This window comes from Thalassophryne amazonica, chromosome 9, assembly GCF_902500255.1.
Source record: "Thalassophryne amazonica chromosome 9, fThaAma1.1, whole genome shotgun sequence".
Taxonomy (NCBI): Eukaryota; Metazoa; Chordata; class Actinopteri; order Batrachoidiformes; family Batrachoididae; genus Thalassophryne; species Thalassophryne amazonica.
Genome location: NC_047111.1, coordinates 7,180,989 through 7,204,055, shown reverse-complemented (window position 1 = coordinate 7,204,055; position 23,067 = coordinate 7,180,989). Strand labels below are relative to the sequence as shown.

The 23,067-nt window shown below is 40.5% G+C and overlaps 1 protein-coding gene across 1 annotated transcript; it reads left to right on the top strand.

The window, feature by feature from the left end:
• The first annotated feature begins 13,244 nt into the window (after nt 1–13,244).
• hspb1 (heat shock protein, alpha-crystallin-related, 1) lies at nt 13,245–22,493 on the top strand. The gene is made up of 3 exons (XM_034177538.1): nt 13,245–13,838; nt 21,594–21,657; nt 21,970–22,493. The coding sequence occupies exons 1-3, from the start codon at nt 13,463–13,465 to the stop codon at nt 22,118–22,120; spliced, it is 591 nt and encodes a 196-aa protein (XP_034033429.1). The 5' UTR covers nt 13,245–13,462; the 3' UTR covers nt 22,121–22,493.
• The last annotated feature ends 574 nt before the right edge of the window (nt 22,494–23,067 follow it).

Sequence of the window (23,067 nt, the reverse complement as noted above, 5' to 3'; positions counted from 1 at the left end):
CAGCCAGTTGAGTACTATGATTTGACACTAATTTTGAGTCAATTGATCACGTGACCTCAAAGTTGTTGAGCTAAAATGCTAATATTTACATTTGAAATTAATTTTAAAAAAGAATAGATTTAAAATGTAAAAACAAGAGGTGTATCTCATGCAGCCAGTTGAGTACTATGATTTGACACTGATTTTGAGTCAATTGATCACGTGACCTCAAAGTTATTGACCTAAAATGCTAATATTTACATATAAAAATCAATTTAAAATATGAACAGATTTAAAATGCAAAATCAAGAGGTGTATCTCATGCAGCCAGTTGAGTACTATGATTTGACACTAATTTTGAGTCAATTGATCACATGACCTCGAAGCTATTGAACTAAAATGCTAATATTTACATATAAAAATCAATTTAAAATATGAACAGATTTAAAATGCAAAATCAAGAGGTGTATCTCATGCAGCCAGTTGAGTACTATGATTTGACACTAATTTTGAGTCAATTGATCACGTGACCTCAAAGTTGTTGAGCTAAAATGCTAATATTTACATTTGAAATTAATTTTAAAAAAGAATAGATTTAAAATGTAAAAACAAGAGGTGTATCTCATGCAGCCAGTTGAGTACTATGATTTGACACTGATTTTGAGTCAATTGATCACGTGACCTCAAAGTTATTGACCTAAAATGCTAATATTTACATATAAAAATCAATTTAAAATATGAACAGATTTAAAATGCAAAATCAAGAGGTGTATCTCATGCAGCCAGTTGAGTACTATGATTTGACACTAATTTTGAGTCAATTGATCACGTGACCTCAAAGTTATTGACCTAAAATGCTAATATTTACATATAAAAATCAATTTAAAATATGAACAGATTTAAAATGCAAAATCAAGAGGTGTATCTCATGCAGCCAGTTGAGTACTATGATTTGACACTGATTTTGAGTCAATTGATCACATGACCTCAAAGTTATTGAGCTAAAATGCTAATATTTACATTTGAAATTAATTTAAAAAAAGAATAGATTTAAAATGTAAAAACAAGAGGTGTATCTCATGCAGCCAGTTGAGTACTATGATTTGACACTGATTTTGAGTCAATTGATCACGTGACCTCAAAGTTATTGACCTAAAATGCTAATATTTACATATAAAAATCAATTTAAAATATGAACAGATTTAAAATGCAAAATCAAGAGGTGTATCTCATGCAGCCAGTTGAGTACTATGATTCCACGTGGATTTTGAGTCAATTGATCACATGACCTCGAAGCTATTGAACTAAAATGCTAATATTTACATATAAAAATTAATTTAAAATATGAACAGATTTAAAATGCACTGGCTGCATGAGATACACCTCTTGTTTTTACATTTTAAATCTGTTTTTGCATTTTAAGTCTGGTCATATTTTTTATTTTTTTTAAATGTAAATATTAGCATTTTAGCTCAAGAGCTTCTCAATAGGTTTCAACACAATATCTCTGGTTTAAATAGCCCACCTTTTTATTTTGAAAACAGAAAGTTGGTACTCGACGTAGCCGTCTACTGTCTCCGCTTGTTTACTATAACGTTTGCAATATGGGGGCACTTGAAATGTTGGAGTGGCTTGCTCAGAGTCGCTCTGTAGCCGGAGCAAAGAAGAGGATTAACCGGAGCGAAGAGGACGTTTACCCGCAGCAAAGAAGAGGGAAAACCGGAGCGAATGTCTGTCGAATAGCTGTCGAATATCCAACGTAAAACTAATTTCACTGCGGTCCCGTACTACAACTGAGTGGACTGAGACGATGCAGATTAAGCGAGATTGTCATCTCCAAGATGACAATCTTTGACATTTAACTGCCTGGGATTTATTAGAATGTAGATTAAGAAAATAATAACAACAACAATAATAATAATAATATTATGTAAATTCTTGGCAAATAAGATTATTATTATTAATACTCCAAGTTAGTTTGCCTTGTAACTTAAAACAATGTAAATACAACTTAAATGGAAAATATTTGTTGTGTTTCAGCCATTGTTGTTGCCACTGACAACACATCTTACAGAGCTTGTTAATTTACACTTCCAGAACTTTGTCCAACAATGTGCCACATTCTAGAACCCACTGCTTTACATTAATACATTCATATAGCATTCTTGTTCTGGAACTTCACAAATCAAGCTATTAGCATTTAAATGACACCTGAATTGACCCTTGGCATTTTGAGTGGTGGGATGTACGTCACTTGACATTGATTATTTGTCCCATTGTATAGAGAAATAGTCTACTGTCTAACGTAATATGTATATGTCACAGACATGAACGAGTGACGCTCTTCTGCATCTCACCATGTCATTTAGGTCCTTCAGACTTTGTTCACTAAATGCTTCTGGAGAGCATTAGCATGACTAAAATCACCTCCCAAACCACCCCACCTAAGGCCATCTTAACACCCTTTTACTTTATTTCTATTTTATTTCAGTAAATATGCTGAGAGCATAAGCATAGCAAAAATCTTCTGCTTCTGGGGAGCTTTGCCCCTACAGTGCCTTATTTCAGAGTGGTGTCAACATGCCGCTATTTTGGTTCCAACTGCGCTCAACTACTGAATGAACCTTTTGTTTTCAACATTTTTAAAATCATTTAAACACATACAGCAACACCTCCAGCTACAGGTGCTATCAAAATAAATATAAAAATAATTAAGCTAACAAATTTACAATTTATGATGATTTATTTAATTAATTTAAAGCCTGATTTATGTTTCTGCAGCTCTGTAACTTTGTGTCATGCAATGACGTGTGTGACAGTTTTAAAGTTCTCCATCTCTGCATTATACTTTATTATGGACTAATATGACCCTCAACAAGCTTTTCTTTCTAAAATCATCACCTCCAAATCAAAGGTAAGATGAACAATTTTCTCTTTTTCCGACTCCATGCTATAAAGTTGTGGACTTTTCTGATCCATTTTTAATCAGCGTGTGCACTGCAAAAACTATTACAACCCCAATTCCAATGAAGTTGGGACGTTGTGTAAAATGTAAATAAAACAGAATACAATGATTTGTAAATCCTCTTCAACATTTATTCAATTGAAAAGTGTGAGAGCCATCTGGTGGTTGGCTCTCACTGCGGTATTGTATCACTTCCTGTTCCGGAGCACAGCGGTGTTTTTCTGTATCTGTTAGCTGTTTAATCTGCGCAGTTAGATTGATCTAGTTAACTAGATAACGATTTGTTTCACAGTGTAATCTTCACGTGCCTTAACTAAAGCACTCCCTCTGCTGAATCACCTCTAAATTATTTACACATTATTCACTTTGTGTGTTTTTAGGAATCCGCTAGCTTAGCGCAGCTACTAGCTCTTAGCCGGTTTAGCATGGCGGCTTCTCCTGTCTCTCCCGCACTTTTCTGCTCTGGGTGTTTAGTTATTCCTCGGCCTCCTTTAGCAGTAACGGTACTTGTAATAAGTGTAGCTTATTCGTAGCTTTGGAGGCCAGGCTGGGCGAATTGGAGACTCGGCTCCGCACCTTGGAAAATCCTACAGCTAGCCAGGCCCCTGTAGTCGGTGCAGACCAAGGTAGCTTAGCCGCCGTTAGTTTCCCTCTGGCAGATCCCGAGCAGCCGGGAAAGCAGGCCGACTGGGTGACTGTGAGGAGGAAGCGTAGCCCTAAACAGAAGCCCCGTGTACACCGCCAACCCGTTCACATTTCTAACCGTTTTTCCCCACTCGGCGACACACCCGCTGAGGATCAAACTCTGGTTATTGGCGACTCTGTTTTGAGAAATGTGAAGTTAGCGACACCAGCAACCATAGTCAATTGTCTTCCGGGGGCCAGAGCAGGCGACATTGAAGGAAATTTGAAACTGCTGGCTAAGGCTAAGCGTAAATTTGGTAAGATTGTAATTCACGTCGGCAGTAATGACACTCGGTTACGCCAATCGGAGGTCACTAAAATTAACATTGAATCGGTGTGTAACTTTGCAAAAACAATGTCGGACTCTGTAGTTTTCTCTGGGCCCCTCCCCAGTCGGACCGGGAGTGACATGTTTAGCCGCATGTTCTCCTTGAATTGCTGGCTGTCTGAGTGGTGTCCAAAAAATGAGGTGGGCTTCATAGATAATTGGCAAAGCTTCTGGGGAAAACCTGGTCTTGTTAGGAGAGACGGCATCCATCCCACTTTGGATGGAGCAGCTCTCATTTCTAGAAATCTGGCCAATTTTCTTAAATCCTCCAAACCGTGACTATCCAGGGTTGGGACCAGGAAGCAGGGTTGTAGTCTTACACACCTCTCTGCAGCTTCTCTCCCCCTGCCATCCCCTCATTACCCCATCCCCGTAGAGACGGTGCCTGCTCCAAGACCACCAATAACCAGCAAAAATCTATTTAAGCATAAAAATTCAAAAAGAAAAAATAATATAGCACCTTCAACTGCACCACAGACTAAAACAGTTAAATGTGGTCTATTAAACATTAGGTCTCTCTCTTCTAAGTCCCTGTTAGTAAATGATATAATAATTGATCAACATATTGATTTATTCTGTCTTACAGAAACCTGGTTACAGCAGGATGAATATGTTAGTTTAAATGAGTCAACACCCCCGAGTCACACTAACTGCCAGAATGCTCGTAGCACGGGCCGAGGCTGAGGATTAGCAGCAATCTTAAATTCCATCTTATTAATTAATCAAAAACCCAGACAGAGCTTTAATTCATTTGAAAGCTTGTCTCTTAGTCTTGTCCATCCAAATTGGAAGTCCCAAAAACCAGTTTTATTTGTTATTATCTATCGTCCTCCTGGTCCTTACTGTGAGTTTCTCTGTGAATTTTCAGACCTTTTGTCTGACTTAGTGCTTAGCTCAGATAAGATAATTATAGTGGGCGATTTTAACATCAGTCAATCAATCAATCAATTTTTTTTATATAGCGCCAAATCACAACAAACAGTTGCCCCAAGGCGCTTTATATTGTAAGGCAAGGCCATACAATAATTATGTAAAACCCCAACGGTCAAAACGACCCCCTGTGAGCAAGCACTTGGCTACAGTGGGAAGGAAAAAACTCCCTTTTAACAGGAAGAAACCTCCAGCAGAACCAGGCTCAGGGAGGGGCAGTCTTCTGCTGGGACTGGTTGGGGCTGAGGGAGAGAACCAGGAAAAAGACATGCTGTGGAGGGGAGCAGAGATCGATCACTAATGATTAAATGCAGAGTGGTGCATACAGAGCAAAAAGAGAAAGAAACAGTGCATCATGGGAACCCCCCAGCAGTCTACGTCTATAGCAGCATAACTAAGGGATGGTTCAGGGTCACCTGATCCAGCCCTAACTATAAGCTTTAGCAAAAAGGAAAGTTTTAAGCCTAATCTTAAAAGTAGAGAGGGTGTCTGTCTCCCTGATCTGAATTGGGAGCTGGTTCCACAGGAGAGGAGCCTGAAAGCTGAAGGCTCTGCCTCCCATTCTACTCTTACAAACCCTAGGAACTACAAGTAAGCCTGCAGTCTGAGAGCGAAGCGCTCTATTGGGGTGATATGGTACTACGAGGTCCCTAAGATAAGATGGGACCTGATTATTCAAAACCTTATAAGTAAGAAGAAGAATTTTAAATTCTATTCTAGAATTAACAGGAAGCCAATGAAGAGAGGCCAATATAGGTGAGATATGCTCTCTCCTTCTAGTCCCCGTCAGTACTCTAGCTGCAGCATTTTGAATTAACTGAAGGCTTTTTAGGGAACTTTTAGGACAACCTGATAATAATGAATTACAATAGTCCAGCCTAGAGGAAATAAATGCATGAATTAGTTTTTCAGCATCACTCTGAGACAAGACCTTTCTGATTTTAGAGATATTGCGTAAATGCAAAAAAGCAGTCCTACATATTTGTTTAATATGCGCTTTGAATGACATATCCTGATCAAAAATGACTCCAAGATTTCTCACAGTATTACTAGAGGTCAGGGTAATGCCATCCAGAGTAAGGATCTGGTTAGACACCATGTTTCTAAGATTTGTGGGGCCAAGTAATCCTGCAGTTTAGCTAATTGGTGTGTGTCCTCTGGCTTCATGGATAGATAAAGCTGGGTATCATCTGCGTAACAATGAAAATTTAAGCAATACCGTCTAATAATACTGCCTAAGGGAAGCATATATAAAGTGAATAAAATTGGTCCTAGCACAGAACCTTGTGGAACTCCATAATTAACTTTAGTCTGTGAAGAAGATTCCCCATTTACATGAACAAATTGTAATCTATTAGACAAATATGATTCAAACCACCGCAGCGCAGTGCCTTTAATACCTATGGCATGCTCTAATCTCTGTAATAAAATTTTATGGTCAACAGTATCAAAAGCAGCACTGAGGTCTAACAGAACAAGCACAGAGATGAGTCCACTGTCCAAGGCCATAAGAAGATCATTTGTAACCTTCACTAATGCTGTTTCTGTACTATGATGAATTCTAAAACCTGACTGAAACTCTTCAAATAGACCATTCCTCTGCAGATGATCAGTTAGCTGTTTTACAACTACCCTTTCAAGAATTTTTGAGAGAAAAGGAAGGTTGGAGATTGGCCTATAATTAGCTAAGATAGCTGGGTCAAGTGATGGCTTTTTAAGTAATGGTTTAATTACTGCCACCTTAAAAGCCTGTGGTACATAGCCAACTAACAAAGATAGATTGATCATATTTAAGATCGAAGCATTAAATAATGGTAGGGCTTCCTTGAGCAGCCTGGTAGGAATGGGGTCTAATAAACATGTTGATGGTTTGGATGAAGTAACTAATGAAAATAACTCAGACAGAACAATCGGAGAGAAAGAGTCTAACCAAATACCGGCATCACTGAAAGCAGCCAAAGATAACGATACGTCTTTGGGATGGTTATGAGTAATTTTTTCTCTAATAGTTAAAATTTTGTTAGCAAAGAAAGTCATGAAGTCATTACTAGTTAAAGTTAATGGAATACTCAGCTCAATAGAGCTCTGACTCTTTGTCAGCCTGGCTACAGTGCTGAAAAGAAACCTGGGGTTGTTCTTATTTTCTTCAATTAGTGATGAGTAGAAAGATGTCCTAGCTTTACGGAGGGCTTTTTTATAGAGCAACAGACTCTTTTTCCAGGCTAAGTGAAGATCTTCTAAATTAGTGAGACGCCATTTCCTCTCCAACTTACGGGTTATCTGCTTTAAGCTACGAGTTTGTGAGTTATACCACGGAGTCAGACACTTCTGATTTAAAGCTCTCTTTTTCAGAGGAGCTACAGCATCCAAAGTTGTCTTCAATGAGGATGTAAAACTATTGACGAGATACTCTATCTCCCTTACAGAGTTTAGGTAGCTACTCTGCACTGTGTTGTTATATGGCATTAGAGAACATAAAGAAGGAATCATATCCTTAAACCTAGTTACAGCGCTTTCTGAAAGACTTCTAGTGTAATGAAACTTATTCCCTACTGCTGGGTAGTCCATCAGAGTAAATGTAAATGTTAAGAAATGATCAGACAGAAGGGGGTTTTCAGGGAATACTGTTAAGTCTTCTATTTCCATACCATAAGTCAGAACAAGATCTAAGATATGATTAAAGTGGTGGGTGGACTCATTTACTTTTTGAGCAAAGCCAATAGAGTCTAATAATAGATTAAATGCAGTGTTGAGGCTGTCATGCTCAGCATCTGTGTGGATGTTAAAATCGCCCACTATAATTATCTTATCTGAGCTAAGCACTAAGTCAGACAAAAGGTCTGAAAATTCACAGAGAAAATCACAGTAACGACCAGGTGGACGATAGATAATAACAAATAAAACTGGTTTTTGGGACTTCCAATTTGGATGGACAAGACTAAGAGACAAGCTTTCAAATGAATTAAAGCTCTGTCTGGGTTTTTGATTAATTAATAAGCTGGAATGGAAGATTGCTGCTAATCCTCCGCCCCGGCCCGTGCTACGAGCATTCTGACAGTTAGTGTGACTCGGGGGTGTTGACTCATTTAAACTAACATATTCATCCTGCTGTAACCAGGTTTCTGTTAGGCAGAATAAATCAATATGTTGATCAATTATTATATCATTTACCAACAGGGACTTAGAAGAGAGAGACCTAATGTTTAATAGACCACATTTAACTGTTTTAGTCTGTGGTGCAGTTGAAGGTGCTATATTATTTTTTCTTTTTGAATTTTTATGATTAAATAGATTTTTGCTGGTTATTGGTAGTCTGGGAGCAGGCACCATCTCTACGGGGATGGGGTAATGAGGGGATGGCAGGGGGACAGAAGCTGCAGAGAGGTGTGTAAGACTACAACTCTGCTTCCTGGTCCCAACCCTGGATAGTCACGGTTTGGAGGATTTAAGAAAATTGGCCAGATTTCTAGAAATGAGAGCTGCTCCATCCAAAGTGGGATGGATGCCGTCTCTCCTAACAAGACCAGGTTTTCCCCAGAAGCTTTGCCAATTATCTATGAAGCCCACCTCATTTTTTGGACACCACTCAGACAGCCAGCAATTCAAGGAGAACATGCGGCTAAACATGTCACTCCCGGTCCGATTGGGGAGGGGCCCAGAGAAAACTACAGAGTCCAACATTGTTTTTGCAAAGTTACACACCGATTTAATGTTAATTTTAGTGACCTCCGATTGGCGTAACCGGGTGTCATTACTGCCGACGTGAATTACAATCTTACCAAATTTACGCTTAGCCTTAGCCAGCAGTTTCAAATTTCCTTCAATGTCGCCTGCTCTGGCCCCCGGAAGACAATTGACTATGGTTGCTGGTGTCGCTAACTTCACATTTCTCAAAACAGAGTCGCCAATAACCAGAGTTTGATCCTCGGCGGGTGTGTCGTCGAGTGGAGAAAAACGGTTAGAGATGTGAACGGGTTGACGGTGTACACGGGGCTTCTGTTTAGGGCTACGCTTCCTCCTCACAGTCACCCAGTCAGCCTGCTTTCCCGGCTGCTCGGGATCTGCCAGGGGGGAACTAACGGCGGTTAAGCTACCTTGGTCTGCACCGACTACAGGGGCCTGGCTAACTGTAGAATTTTCCACAGTGCGGAGCCGAGTCTCCAATTCGCCCAGCCTGGCCTCCAAAGCTACGAATAAGCTACACTTATTACAAGTACCGTTACTGCTAAAGGAGGCCGAGGAATAACTAAACATTTCACACCCAGAGCAGAAAAGTGCGGGAGAGACAGGAGAAGCCGCCATGCTAAATCGGCTAAGAGCTAGTAGCTACGCTAAGCTAGCGGATTCCTAAAAACACGCAAAGTGAATAATGTGTAAATAATTTATAGGTGATTCAGCAGAAGGAGTGCTTTAGTTAAGGCACGTAAAGATTACACTGGGAAACAAATCGTAATCTAGATAACTAGATCAATCTAACTGCGCAGAGTAAACAGCTAACAGATACAGAAAAACACCGCTGTGCTCCGGAACAGGAAGTGATACAATACCGCCTCAGATCATCCACACAGATGCTGAGAATGACAGCCTCAACACTGCATTTAATCTATTGTTAGACTCAATTGGCTTTGCTCAAAATGTAAATGAGTCCACCCACCACTTTAATCATATCTTAGATCTTGTTCTGACTTATGGTATGGAAATTGAAGACTTAACAGTATTCCCTGAAAACTCCCTTCTGTCTGATCATTTCTTAATAACATTTACATTTACTCTGATGGACTACCCAGCAGTGGGGAATAAGTTTCATTACACTAGAAGTCTTTCAGAAAGCGCTGTAACTAGGTTTAAGGATATGATTCCTTCTTTATGTTCTCTAATGCCATATACCAACACAGTGCAGAGTAGCTACCTAAACTCTGTAAGTGAGATAGAGTATCTCGTCAATAGTTTTACATCCTCATTGAGGACAACTTTGGATGCTGTAGCTCCTATGAAAAAGAGAGCTTTAAATCAGAAGTGCCTGACTCCGTGGTATAACTCACAAACTCGCAGCTTAAAGCAGATAACCCATAAGTTGGAGAGGAAATGGCGTCTCACTAATTTAGAAGATCTTCACTTAGCCTGGAAAAAGAGTCTGTTGCTCTATAAAAAAAAGCCCTCCGTAAAGCTAGGACATCTTACTACTCATCATTAATTGAAGAAAATAAGAACAACCCCAGGTTTCTTTTCAGCACTGTAGCCAGGCTGACAAAGAGTCAGAGCTCTAATGACTTCATGACTTTCTTTGCTAATAAAATTTTAACTATTAGAGAAAAAATTACTCATAACCATCCCAAAGACGTATCGTTATCTTTGGCTGCTTTCAGTGATGCCGGTATTTGGTTAGACTCTTTCTCTCCGATTGTTCTGTCTGAGTTATTTTCATTAGTTACTTCCTCCAAACCATCAACATGTCTATTAGACCCCATTCCTACCAGGCTGCTCAAGGAAGCCCTACCATTAATTAATGCTTCGATCTTAAATATGATCAATCTATCTTTATTAGTTGGCTATGTACCACAGGCTTTTAAGGTGGCAGTAATTAAACCATTACTTAAAAAGCCATCACTTGACCCAGCTATCTTAGCTAATTATAGGCCAATCTCCAACCTTCCTTTTCTCTCAAAAATTCTTGAAAGGGTAGTTGTAAAACAGCTAACTGATCATCTGCAGAGGAATGGTCTATTTCAAGAGTTTCAGTCAGGGTTTAGAATTCATCATAGTACAGAAACAGCATTAGTGAAGGTTACAAATGATCTTCTTATGATCTCAGACACTGGACTCATCTCTGTGCTTGTCCTGTTAGACCTCAGTGCTGCTTTTGATACTGTTGACCATAAAATTTTATTACAGAGATTAGAGCATGCCATAGGTATTAAAGGCACTGCGCTGCGGTGGTTTGAATCATATTTATCTAATAGATTACAATTTGTTCATGTAAATGGGGAGTCTTCTTCACAGACTAAGGTTAATTATGGAGTTCCACAAGGTTCTGTGCTAGGACCAATTTTATTCACTTTATACATGTTTCCCTTAGGCAGTACTATTAGACGGCATTGCTTAAATTTTCATAATTACGCAGATGATACCCAGCTTTATCTATCCATGAAGCCAGAGGACACACACCAATTAGCTAAACTGCAGGATTGTCTTACAGACATAAAGACATGGATGACCTCTAATTTCCTGCTTTTAAACTCAGATAAAACTGAAGTTATTGTACTTGGCCCCACAAATCTTAGAAACATGGTGTCTAACCAGATCCTTACTCTGGATGGCATTACCCTGACCTCTAGTAATACTGTGAGAAATCTCTGAGTCATTTTTGATCAGGATATGTCATTCAGTGCGCATACTAAACAAATATGTAGGACTGCTTTTTTGCATTTACGCAATATCTCTAAAAATAGAAAGGTCTTGTCTCAGAGTGATGCTGAAAAACTAATTCATGCATTTATTTCCTCTAGGCTGGACTATTGTAATTCATTATTATCAGGTTGTCCTAAAAGTTCCCTGAAAAGCCTTCAGTTAATTCAAAATGCTGCAGCTAGAGTACTAACAGGGACTAGAAGGAGAGAGCGTATCTCACCCATATTGGCCTCTCTTCATTGGCTTCCTGTTAATTGTAGAATAGAATTTAAAATTCTTCTTCTTACTTATAAGGTTTTGAATAATCAGGTCCCATCTTATCTTAGGGACCTCATAGTACAATATCACCCCAATAGAGTGCTTCGCTCTCAGACTGCAGGCGTACTTGTAGTTCCTAGGGTTTGTAAGAGTAGAATGGGAGGCAGAGCCTTCAGCTTTCAGGCTCCTCTCCTGTGGAACCAGCTCCCAATTCAGATCAGGGAGACAGACACCCTCTCTACTTTTAAGATTAGGCTTAAAACTTTCCTTTTTGCTAAAGCTTATAGTTAGGGCTGGATCAGGTGACCCTGAACCATCCCTTAGTTATGCTGCTATAGACTTAGACTGCTGGGGGGTTCCCATGATGCACTGAGTGTTTCTTTCTCTTTTTGCTCTGTATGCACCACTCTGCATTTAATCATTAGTGATCGATCTCTGCCCCCCTCCACAGCATGTCTTTTTCCTGGTTCTCTCCCTCAGCCCCAACCAGTCCCAGCAGAAGACTGCCCCTCCCTGAGCCTGGTTCTGCTGGAGGTTTCTTCCTGTTAAAAGGGAGTTTTTCCTTCCCACTGTAGCCAAGTGCTTGCTCACAGGGGGTCGTTTTGACCGTTGGGGTTTTACATAATTATTGTATGGCCTTGCCTTACAATATAAAGCGCCTTGGGGCAACTGTTTGTTGTGATTTGGCGCTATATAAATAAAATTGATTTGATTTGATTTGAAAACACCACAAAGACAAGATATTTAATGTTCAAACTGATAAACTTTATTGTTTTTGTGGAAATATTGACCCCTTTTTTAAATGAAAGAAAAGAAGTGCACTGTATGGAAGCTGGACTGAAAAAAAAGACCCCTGAATTGTAATTATGAGAAAAGATGTTGTAATTATGAGCTCAGTTGTCTAATTTTTTAGACAGATTTAGCTTTTATTGTGTACGGTCAGGGCAGAAAATGTGTGTTTTTCCCTTGCAGGTTGCTTGACAACTGACTTGGAGCTTCTTGGTATTTTTTATTTTGTTATCCAGCAACCACCATAAGCACCTGTTACATGTTGTGGAAAATTACTCTTTCTTTCTGGTCAACAACTGCATTTCATTCATATCTGAAGGATGACGCGGGTTAACAGTCACTTTGTACAAGACGATGTCAGAACACTGGACCAGAACACTGTAACACTTCAGGGATTACTTACTTTTTCTACACTTACACCACCTGCTTGGAGGCATGTACGTGCATATTTAAAGGTAACAGAGTTATTAAGTTGAATATAGTAGAGTGCAATTCCCCCACCTTTTTTTTCCTGAATGCTCCACACCCAAACAGTTGGTGGGGGTATTGCACCGTGTCGGTTTGCAAAGCGCCAATAAACTCGACAGAAGAAGAAGGAGCGTCGCTGTGGGCGTTCCTCGCCTCACCCCTCTCTCTCTCTCTCTGTGTCTCTTCTCTCTCACACACATAACTTTGTTTTCGCTTCACTGCTCTGCAAAATAAACAAATAAAGGCTATTAGAGCTTACTATTTCGAGTGATAAGAACCGCAGATGGCAAGAATCGATATTCACGTATCCCTTATTGTAACAGTTTTTCCCTCGTGATGACATCCACGGGTTTTCTGAATAACTGTTTTGATGACGTCATTCTGCAGGCGGATCTGAATCCAAATCCCGCTTTGTTGTGTTGGCACTAAACGCACATGATTTCAGTCCAGATATCGGCACAAACATGTTCTGGATGTGAGTGGCGCTTTCTGGTGGTTTCGGAGGGGGCGGTCCTTCCTGTGAGCCACGAATAGATCTCGGACTTTCTATAATGACGTTGGGGATGATGGGGGATATAAATGCTGCGTGCCGACAATCACACAGCACTCTGGAAAACTTTTACTGAAAAGTAGTTGATCTGTGGTGTGCAGCCATGGCAGAGAGGCGGATTCCGTTCACCCTGCTCCGGACACACAGCTGGGACCCGCTCCGGGATTTTCACCACCGCATTTTCGACCAGGCTTTCGGCATGCCCGTCCTGCCCGAGGACTTCGCCACATTCCCCACCACCCACTGGCCGGGGTACATCCGGCCGTCCTTCCTGGGCTCGGAGCTGTCCGCCCTGATGTACCCCGGGGCCGTGATGGCCCAGCAGGCTCAGCAGGCCCGGGCCCTGTCCCGGCAGGCCAGCAGCGGCGTGTCGGAGATCAGACAGACCCCGGACGCCTGGAAGGTGTCCCTGGACGTCAGCCACTTCTCACCCGAGGAGCTGGTGGTGAAGACCAAAGACGGGGTGCTGGAGATCACCGGTGAGCTCCCGAATCCTACTGAATTCAGTTAATACTCACATGAAACTGGAAGATGCTTCAGTAATAATAAAACAAACGTTGTTTTCCCGTGGTAGGTAAGGTTTACTTAAAAAAATTAGAGTCTTTGGGGAGAAAAAGGCCACTTATTGATCTAATTTTCGAGTCTGTTTTGTGTTGTCTTCTCCTCGCGCTCAGCTCCGTGCCTGATTACACGGTCGCTACGCAACGCTGCTCTGGATAAATGTGATTGGTTGAACAGTGTCGCGTGGGATGAGTTACGGTGCACGTGCAATAAAACAAAGAGCCTGCGTGTGGTTAAAATACGACGACGAGCACATGCAGGGGGAAAGAAAACTCGAAATGATCCGTAAAATCCTAATAATAGGTCTGAGCGGGTTCTGGGTCTGGACCCGGACCGCAGGTCGATCAGAACTCGGAGGAGAAATTTGATCCTTTATCTGCCATTTCCTACGGAAGCGTATTGTGTTCATTGGGGGGAGAAAAAAATCTAACACTGATCTCATAATTACAAGAAAAGATCAGGTGTCTAAATTATTTTTTATATATACTGCTGTACTTCCAGCTTTCACTCACACAGCACCACGGGCCACTGAGGGACAAAGCGGGGTCACTCCCAGCCGGGTGCATGCCAGTCTGGGTGCCCTGCATCTCGCCTCGCTGGAGGAGTGTTACTAATCCAGGATCAGTTTAGGGGAAAATCCACACTGTGTGCATATAGAAGTGGTGTGCAATCACAGTGCAGTGTCGGAGGTTACAAATTGGCTGATTTTTGATTATTACTCTTGAATTCTCACGTTTGTCTTTACTGAGGTACTGGAAGTACAGAAGCCCATTGTATGGAAGTGATTACAAAAAGCAAAACTTATCTTGTAATTACGAGATCCTGATCTCATAATTATGAGATCTTTTCTCGTAATTACGAGATCAGTGGTCTGATCTTTTTTTATCCAGTGAATTCAGTGCGCTTCCATCATTTTTTTCATTTTTGCATATATTTTACCACAAAATACACCACAGAGAAAAGAAACTTTATAACCTGTTTTTGTGTTTGTTTTTTACTAGTACACAACTTTTTTTGGCACCCTTCACCTGGGGTATCAAAATAATGGACCAGATACATAAAGGGACCTAACATCAATGCTGTTCATTGATTGGCTCAGCAGCAAACCTCACACAACCATTGCAACTTCCATTTTTTTTTTCAAATATTAAAACATACATAAATATAAATATTTTAATTTTCTTTACTACAGCCTGACTCTTGCTGCTGTGACAAGTGATTTTCCTTAATTGTGGAATCGGTTTATCTTATCTTAAAGTCTTAAAGATTAAGACTTTAAGATAAGATAATCCGACTGAATTAATCTTTAATTCAGTCTGATTCATCATCACTGATGAAAGCTGTTATCCACATAAGATGCCCTTGTTTTGGAAAACAACATCTAGCAATGCTCTCATTCCTTATCATGGAAATTACTTAATAAACACAGTGTTTTTAAAGAAGTCCCTCTGTGTTTGTCTGCTCCGGGTGTGTTTTTCAGCCTAAACCAGAGGATGCTAGTGCTTTGTCCCACAACAAGAAGAAACAAATAACATTTTAAAAGTTGAGAACGTCACAGCATTCATTCACGCCAGTGTTTGCCACAGCCACCAGTCGTCTCTTCAGTGTTCTGCTCGTAAAGAAAATAAGTCCATCCGTGATCCACCAAGACAAAAATGAATTTAAGAAATGTTAAATTGCACGGTGTGGACTCCTTGTGAAGGGGGCCAGGCTGCACGACACGCTCTTGATGATGTGCTTGTCAGCGCCTACCAAACAAAGCGTACTGCTTGTGGTGGAAAGGCAAGCCAAGCCAGACTTAACCATGCTGCACCGACCCGGACCACTTGGTGGAAACGAGGCTTTAGAAGCCTGTTGTAAAGCAGAATGTCTTAGTTTAAGACATTTTAAGCCATAAATATATTACATCCGCCAAGGACGTAATAAAATCATTGGTGTCTGTTAGCAAGATTAGGTCAAAACAACTGCAAGGATTTTGACGAACGTTTCACCACAGAGAGATACTAGGCCGTGGAAAACTACATGAAATTTTAGAGGTGATTCAGGTCGGTGGACGTCACAAATCTGATTGCTCTTGTTTGGTGTGCTAATCTTTCTATATCTCATGATTTGACCCTGATTCATGGGGTCATGATTCATTTCAAAATCTTTGTCTGCCCCCCCCCCCCCCCCCCAAAAAAATTTAATCTAAATCAAGTCTGCTGCTAATTTCAGGATCTACTCAATATGCTGCAGTGTGTAAAAATATTAATCCTTTTATTTCAACCAATAATTTGCAGTATTTTTACTGAAATTGGAGCAACTTTAACCTTTGACCCCTGTAAAAACTGATACTGGCATTTGTCATTTTTGCTGTTTTTATCCCATAACTTCATAACATTCAGTCATAGATAGTCACAAATATACCTTTTTGGAATCTTTATGATCAGACAAAATATGGTATATTTTTCAACATGATTGGAGCATTTTTATATTTTGACCTCTGTAACCCTTCATTGACCCCTACTTGGCTACAACTACCACCCTGGGATGGCCACCATACATTTTAGGGTGCACTGGGGCTGGATTCTAAGTGTCGTTTAGTCCCCTTAAGAGGTACTGATTAGGTCAAAATTGATTACTGGCTCATAGACTGAGAGAAGAAACAGACAAAATGGACACTACATTATTTTAATAATTTTTTGTGAGTGGTTTGAAACGATGAATGCTTTTGCAAGTCAATTCATCTCTTATTTATTTTTTTGTACGGCTCGTCATCAGCATATTGTTTCAGTGTGTTTTGAAACGTCAAATAATTTTCTGAAACAACCGATTCATTTGGTGGTGAGTTCATTTGGTTTGTTTGTCTGTTGCCTGTGTGGAATATTTGGGAAAGGGGAGTTCAACCCCCCCACAGCTGCTCTTATGCTGTGGCACATTTTTGGCTGCACATTCACATTTGTGCCCCGTTAGAGGATTTATCTGACTGGCGGAGGCGCCGCGTGTCTCTTGCTTTAAAAGGACTGCTGGCTGGTCTGAGGCTTCGGTCACACACAGGAAGAGCGCCGATAAAGAACAGGACTCAGCCCAGATGGCATTTCTCACATCATGTTTTAATGTGAATGATGACATCACAGTTTGTGCAGCCATCATGTAGAAGTTTAAACGGTGCCCACTCGTCCAAAAACAGGCCAGCTTCTTCAGGAAAAAACAATCTTTATCTTCCCGTTGTCATAACAAACACAGTGTGTCCAGAGGTCAACATGACACCAGGCCGCCGTCTGCAGCCACGAGCTGGTCGACATCTGTGACACAAATAGTGCAACAAAGGAATGCGCAGACGCACAACGCCAACAAGCCAAAGCAAACATTAATACAACTAAATACAGAGATTCTAACAGCGCCCCCTGTCCTGGACGAGGTGGTTTTAAAGGAAATATACTTTTTATCACTAAATCATGTTTCATGGGCTGCAGAATCATTCATGGATTTATTACCCGAGGCTATCAAATATGGTCACCGGGTACTGCAAAGGGTTTGCGTCTGTCCGTCTGTCTGTGCTCAGCACAAGTCCAGTCCTTTTACTGCCAGACTTTTCAAATTGACAGGGAACATTCTTGAGACACAGACCTTGGACAAGTTCAAAGATGGCTAACCTTAACCTATTTTAAGAGGTTAAAAAGTCACATACTGTTCTTATTTTTATGGGGTGATTTCGTGGACATTTAGCGTGGTGACTTGACTTCCTGGTGTTGCTAGCTGCTAATTTCACTTTGTTTTTGGAAAATTGTGGGTAAATGTAAACTCAACTCCTTCACGATCTCCTGTTCGTTGCCCTTCTTGGCGGTGGCAGTGTTCCCCGTGGTGCTGGAAGACACAATGAACAGACGGACGGACGGCTAGCTAACGACGCTACTGCTGACGGTGGCGCTCCCGAGTTTTTTGTCCAAAAACAAAATAACACAACACAAAAGCCCAAATCGATACAAATAATTACTGTAGCAAAAATCAATAAACTTGAACCCCTTCTCACTTTGATATCCCTTCTGTCTGGACTTTTGTGGCGCATTGGGAGATCGAAAAAACACACTTTTCGATCTTTCAACTTATTGTCCTTGGTACAGCCAACTGCAACACACGATCGCAGCATACTGGTGTATATTAAGTAGAAAAAAAAGTGGCAGAACGATGCAAGCGCAATGGGCAGTAAAAGCTAGTGAGAAATAAACACTTCAAAAAAGAAAATGCTGTTTTTGTAACCTAATAACGCCTCTGGAGTGATTTAGAAGACATTTTGCAAACCTTAGCATGCACACTAACTTCCGCTAACTTCCTGTGGAGTTAAATTTGTCTCAATAGGTACGGTTAGGCCTACATCACTTCCGCTTAGTTACGGCCGCCATTCTGGATCACTGCTGAAAACAAACTGTACGCGCACTCAAGACTATTGTCTTTACCACTGTTTATTCACAAAGGCCTGCCAATTTGGTCATGTGGAGAGCCTTGATAGGTGTGCAAAGGTTGCTGCAGTTAAAAAGGTTGTAGTAGAATCTCGGGATCGAGTTGACGGCCTGCCGCGAGGCAAGCTGCCTTCTGTCCCAGTCCCTGCTTCTTGGCGCCTCCTCGATGCTCTTAGCTGAGTCTCCCGTGAGGTCCGAAGTGTTTACTTTAAAAAAAATTGGAGTGTTCAAAGCAGGCCGGTCGCCTGAATAGCCCCGCTAGGAATAATGGAATATGACTCTGGTTCTGTTTTGTGGGTTTCCTTTCTCTGAACTGGGGCCATGATTAAGAGGGACGGCCGGGGGCATTTGTATTGTGCGGCTAGAGGTGAAATTCTTTGACCGGAGCAAGACGGGCGAAAGCATTTGCCAAGAATGTTTTCATTAATCAAGAACGAAAGTTGGAGGTTCGAAGATGATCAGTTACAGTCATAGTTCCGACCATAAATGATGCCAACTAACGATCCGGCAGCGTTATTCCCATGACCATCCTCGTTTACTTGGCTGATAGCAGCCAGCCATTTATTCCTTCTGTCTGGACTTTTTTGGTCCTTTAGGAGCTCGAAAAAAACACACTTTTCGATCTTTTAACTTATTGTGGTTGGTACAGCCAACTGCAACACACGATCGTGGCATTTTCTGTGAAAACTGGTGTATATTAAGTAGAAAAAAGTGGCAGAACGATGTGAGCGCAATGGATGTCAAGTAGGACATGAGCGTGGTGGCAATTTGTTTTCAGCAGCTCGCTGGTTACTGTGCGCGCACATCAGGGACCGGCTGTCCAACCGTACCTATACCTGCAAATGCACAGAGGGTGATCTACAAATATTCCTTGATTTGCACAACTTCCATTCATGTCAAAACCTCATCTACACGCACACACAAGGCCTCCTGCAGACACCGTTAAAACGTAAATATTGATTAATAGAGGAGCTTTATTGAACATGTACAAATTGTACGTGAGACTATTGGATCTTAATCATGAATTAAACAACTGTAAATTATAAAGAACACACGGCTCATACGGTCAAGGGGATTTTAGCACTGTTGGATTTATTAAAAGCTGTCACATGAAGCATGAAATGAAAACATGAAAACAGTCTAGAACTGAAACAACTAATCGATTAAAATCGATTATTAAAATAGTTGTCAACTAATTTAGTCATCGATTAGTTGCTAAATAACTTTGTTTTACCGCAAATGTTTCATTTCTTCCATATAATCAACCGAGCTTGGCTTTGAATCTTGAACCAATGAAGGAGCGCTTCGAGCTGCTGCTTCATTGGTTTCATTTGTTTTATTTCGCTTTATCTAAATTTTTCTCCATTAAAACCCTAAAGAGCATATGTCTGTGAGGAATATTTACCTTTTTTATGTTAAACTGACCTGTTATGGTCTTCTGAAACAGTTGATAGATGTATTTTATGCTAACGCCGATGCTAATGCGTTAGCATGTTTGTGGCGTTTTCAATGTTAAAGTTAGCATTAAGCTGCTGGCATTTCTGCATGTTTGTTCGTTTTCTGTATAATAATTAATGGCTCAGCATTTGTTGTCGTAAAAGAGTCAAATGTATTACAAATTATAATTTTTTTAATTATTTTTATTTATATATTAGTAATAATAGCAACAGTAAGAGTAATAACTAATAATGCTACAATACAATTTTAGAGAAAGAGTCACATGTGTCATTGTGAAATGACCACATAGTTTACAAGTTATACAGAGAATGTTGAACATATAATGACTCAGGCTACAGTTTCTGATTTAGGTTTTATGGTTAACTGGTTATGCTAATTGCTCATTTGCAGCAACAAAAATACCTTTTTTTTTTCACCATATATTTTATAACATTTATATGTTTCAATGTTGTTTTATGGCAACTCAGCACTTTGATAAAGCAATGCCATTTGAAATAATTATTTTTGTTCTTTATTATAAACTGTTTTATTCTTTATTATTTTATATTTCAACAGCCAAGGGACATTTGATGATTTGTTGATTTTCAAGTATTTTAAGTTTTCAAATAATGTTCTGTTTTTAAATAAAGTGATGGAAGGAGAGAAAAATTGTTTCCCTGGCACATTTTTTAAAAATTCCCCGCTAATCCTATTAATCGTGTCGAAACCCCATCAGATTCATCGATGATCCAAATAATCGTTTGTTCCAGCCCTACTGCAGTTATCAGAATGTGAATGTCATCCATTGTTTTGTTATACACTCACATACTAAAACTACAAAAGTTTTTCTTAATTCAAAAAGCTGTGCTTTTTGTGTTAACAAACAATTACAACAAAAAAATCTTTGTCTTTATTGACAAGTTATTTATATGAACAATTCAACAATCAGCAGCTTCTAAAAAAATATTATTTTTAACAAGGTGATATTGTCTATCTATTTATATCCACAACAACTTCAAATCAGAAAACGGTGGGATGATTTTGAAAATGCAATTTAAAAAAAAAAAAGCAGTGATTCTTACATTTACTTTTACTTCTGCTTCATTACAGACTTGATGAAGCAGAGATATTTCATGTTATCATTTAATTTGTTAACATACATCCCTTCTTGCATTTAAAGCCTACAAAACATTACAGTAGTATGTGGAAAATCTGTGTGAAGTAGGTAATTCTCAAAAATAGAGCTGGAAAGAGAGTGGTGAGGGAAGACACCCAGACAGCTGTGAGGGAATTATAGGCCTCTGCAGTTGTGGCTGGAGACACTGCAGTTATACTGACAGCTTCATGATGGAGTCGTACACAGAAGGATTTTCTCCACAAGAACATGCACAATTTCAGCTGCAGTTTGCCAGAAGGCACATGGGAAACCTGAGCTCAGATTTGAGCTGTTCTCTTGTCTCACCGTCCTTCTTTGCTCCATCGTGAAGCTGTGAATGAGGGATGCAACCAGCAAAAGTTGCACAGTTTCTCCACTCAAATCCACAGGCGCCTGTCACTCTTTCTTGGTGGCTTCCCTCACTCGTCTTCTTCCAGCAGCATGGTGACAATCAATCAATCAATCAATTTTTTTATATAGCGCCAAATCACAACAAACAGTTGCCCCAAGCTGTAGCCATCATCCTGCTTCATCAGGTCTTTCTCGATTTGGTTTCAGCGTGTGTTTTTGTAAGACATGTGCACGTCAGTCATCGGCTGGTGTTTGTGTTCACTCACTTGGAGCCGTCTGTGTGTTTGTAGGTAAACATGAGGAGAGGAAGGACGAACACGGATTTGTGTCCAGAAGCTTCACCCGGAAATACACGTAAGTACCACAGTGATGTCACAGAGGACTAAACTGACTTTGCCTAAACTTATTTAATTCACATTAAATTAAATTTCCAGTCAACCAGTTGAAATTCCAGACAAACATTTGACTTTGAAGCCGCCTGGTTTTGGGTTGAGGCCCCAACAGCAGTCTGTCACTTTAGCTTCTGCTGCCCTCTAGAGGCCACCACCAGCACTGAGCTGATCTGAATGTGTCCCGTCATGTGGTTTCTGCTGTAAGATTCAGTTTGTCTCTGACCTCACTGCACTGTGACCTCTGACCCGATGATGCCGTGTTGCTCCCCTCCAGCCTCCCCCCGACTACTGACATCGAGAAGGTGACCTCGGCTCTGTCTCCTGAGGGGGTGCTGACCGTGGAGGCTCCAGCGGTCAAACCAGCCATCGAGGCCACAGAGACCACCATACCGGTGAAGGTGGAGAGCAGCGTGGCGACGAAGTAGACAGACACGCCGACGGGCAGCACCTCACAGCGACGCCACCAATCAGCCCACCTCCTCTTTAGATGTTTGTTCTTCTTAAAGCAGAAGAGGGGTCGGCCTCGCTCCCCGCAACACTGTTTCCTCACTTCTTTGCTCACCTTTCTTGTTCCTGTTAGTGATTGGCGTATGTGTGTGTGCGCTCCCGCTGCCTCACCAAAGTCAACAGCAAAGCCAACTGTAATGACAGCGATAAATAAAGGAGCCAAAGGTCCCAGAAGGGCGGAGCCCCACCCACATAACACCTCCCTGTAGCTGCTGCCATCTTCCTGCAGTCGCTGAACCTGCTGTTGTCTCTTGTAATCAGCTGTTCAAATAAAGAAGCTAAAACACAATGGGTCTGTAATTGTTTTTTGTTTTTTTTTGTAATTCTACAGCCACTTGGTTAATTACATCTGGATTTTGATGAACTTTTCACCACAGATATTAGAGAGTGGAAGACTCCACTGAATTTTGGAGGTGATCCTGATCTGGATTCAGGATCAGGATTTCAGTTTGTAGATTTTTAATGATTACATCAAAACTACTTCACAGATACAACATCATGATGTTAAACCAAGATCAGGAAGACACTATGTTGTTTCACCTTGTGAATTAAGTATCAGATTGCAACAGTATTCAATAATTGCATTGTGGAATCCAGATCCAGGTAAAGTCCAGGTCATGATGCGAGTTAATTATTTCTTGGAATCAAAGGTCAACATGAGTGTTTCCAGACATTTTCTAGAAAAAATATTTAAAGGTATTTGATTCTTAACGAAACTTGCTTTGACTTCCAGCTCTTATGAAGCCACCAAATATTTTGAGTATATGATTAGACTATAATGAAGTGACATGGCAAGTTGCCTGAGTTGCATGACTGCAAAATTCAGAACGCCATTAAATGACTAATTTAAATTCTTGGATTTGAG

What these genes read in the sequence shown, in the direction of transcription:
- hspb1 (XM_034177538.1), top strand. Translation starts at nt 13,463, where the DNA reads ATGGCAGAGAGGCGGATTCCGTTCACCCTGCTCCGGACACACAGCTGG. An exon ending in CGGGGTGCTGGAGATCACCG is followed by an intron (nt 13,839 to 21,593) that starts GTGAGCTCCCGA and finishes GTGTGTTTGTAG; the next exon opens with GTAAACATGAGGAGAGGAAG. An exon ending in AGCTTCACCCGGAAATACAC is followed by an intron (nt 21,658 to 21,969) that starts GTAAGTACCACA and finishes GCTCCCCTCCAG; the next exon opens with CCTCCCCCCGACTACTGACA.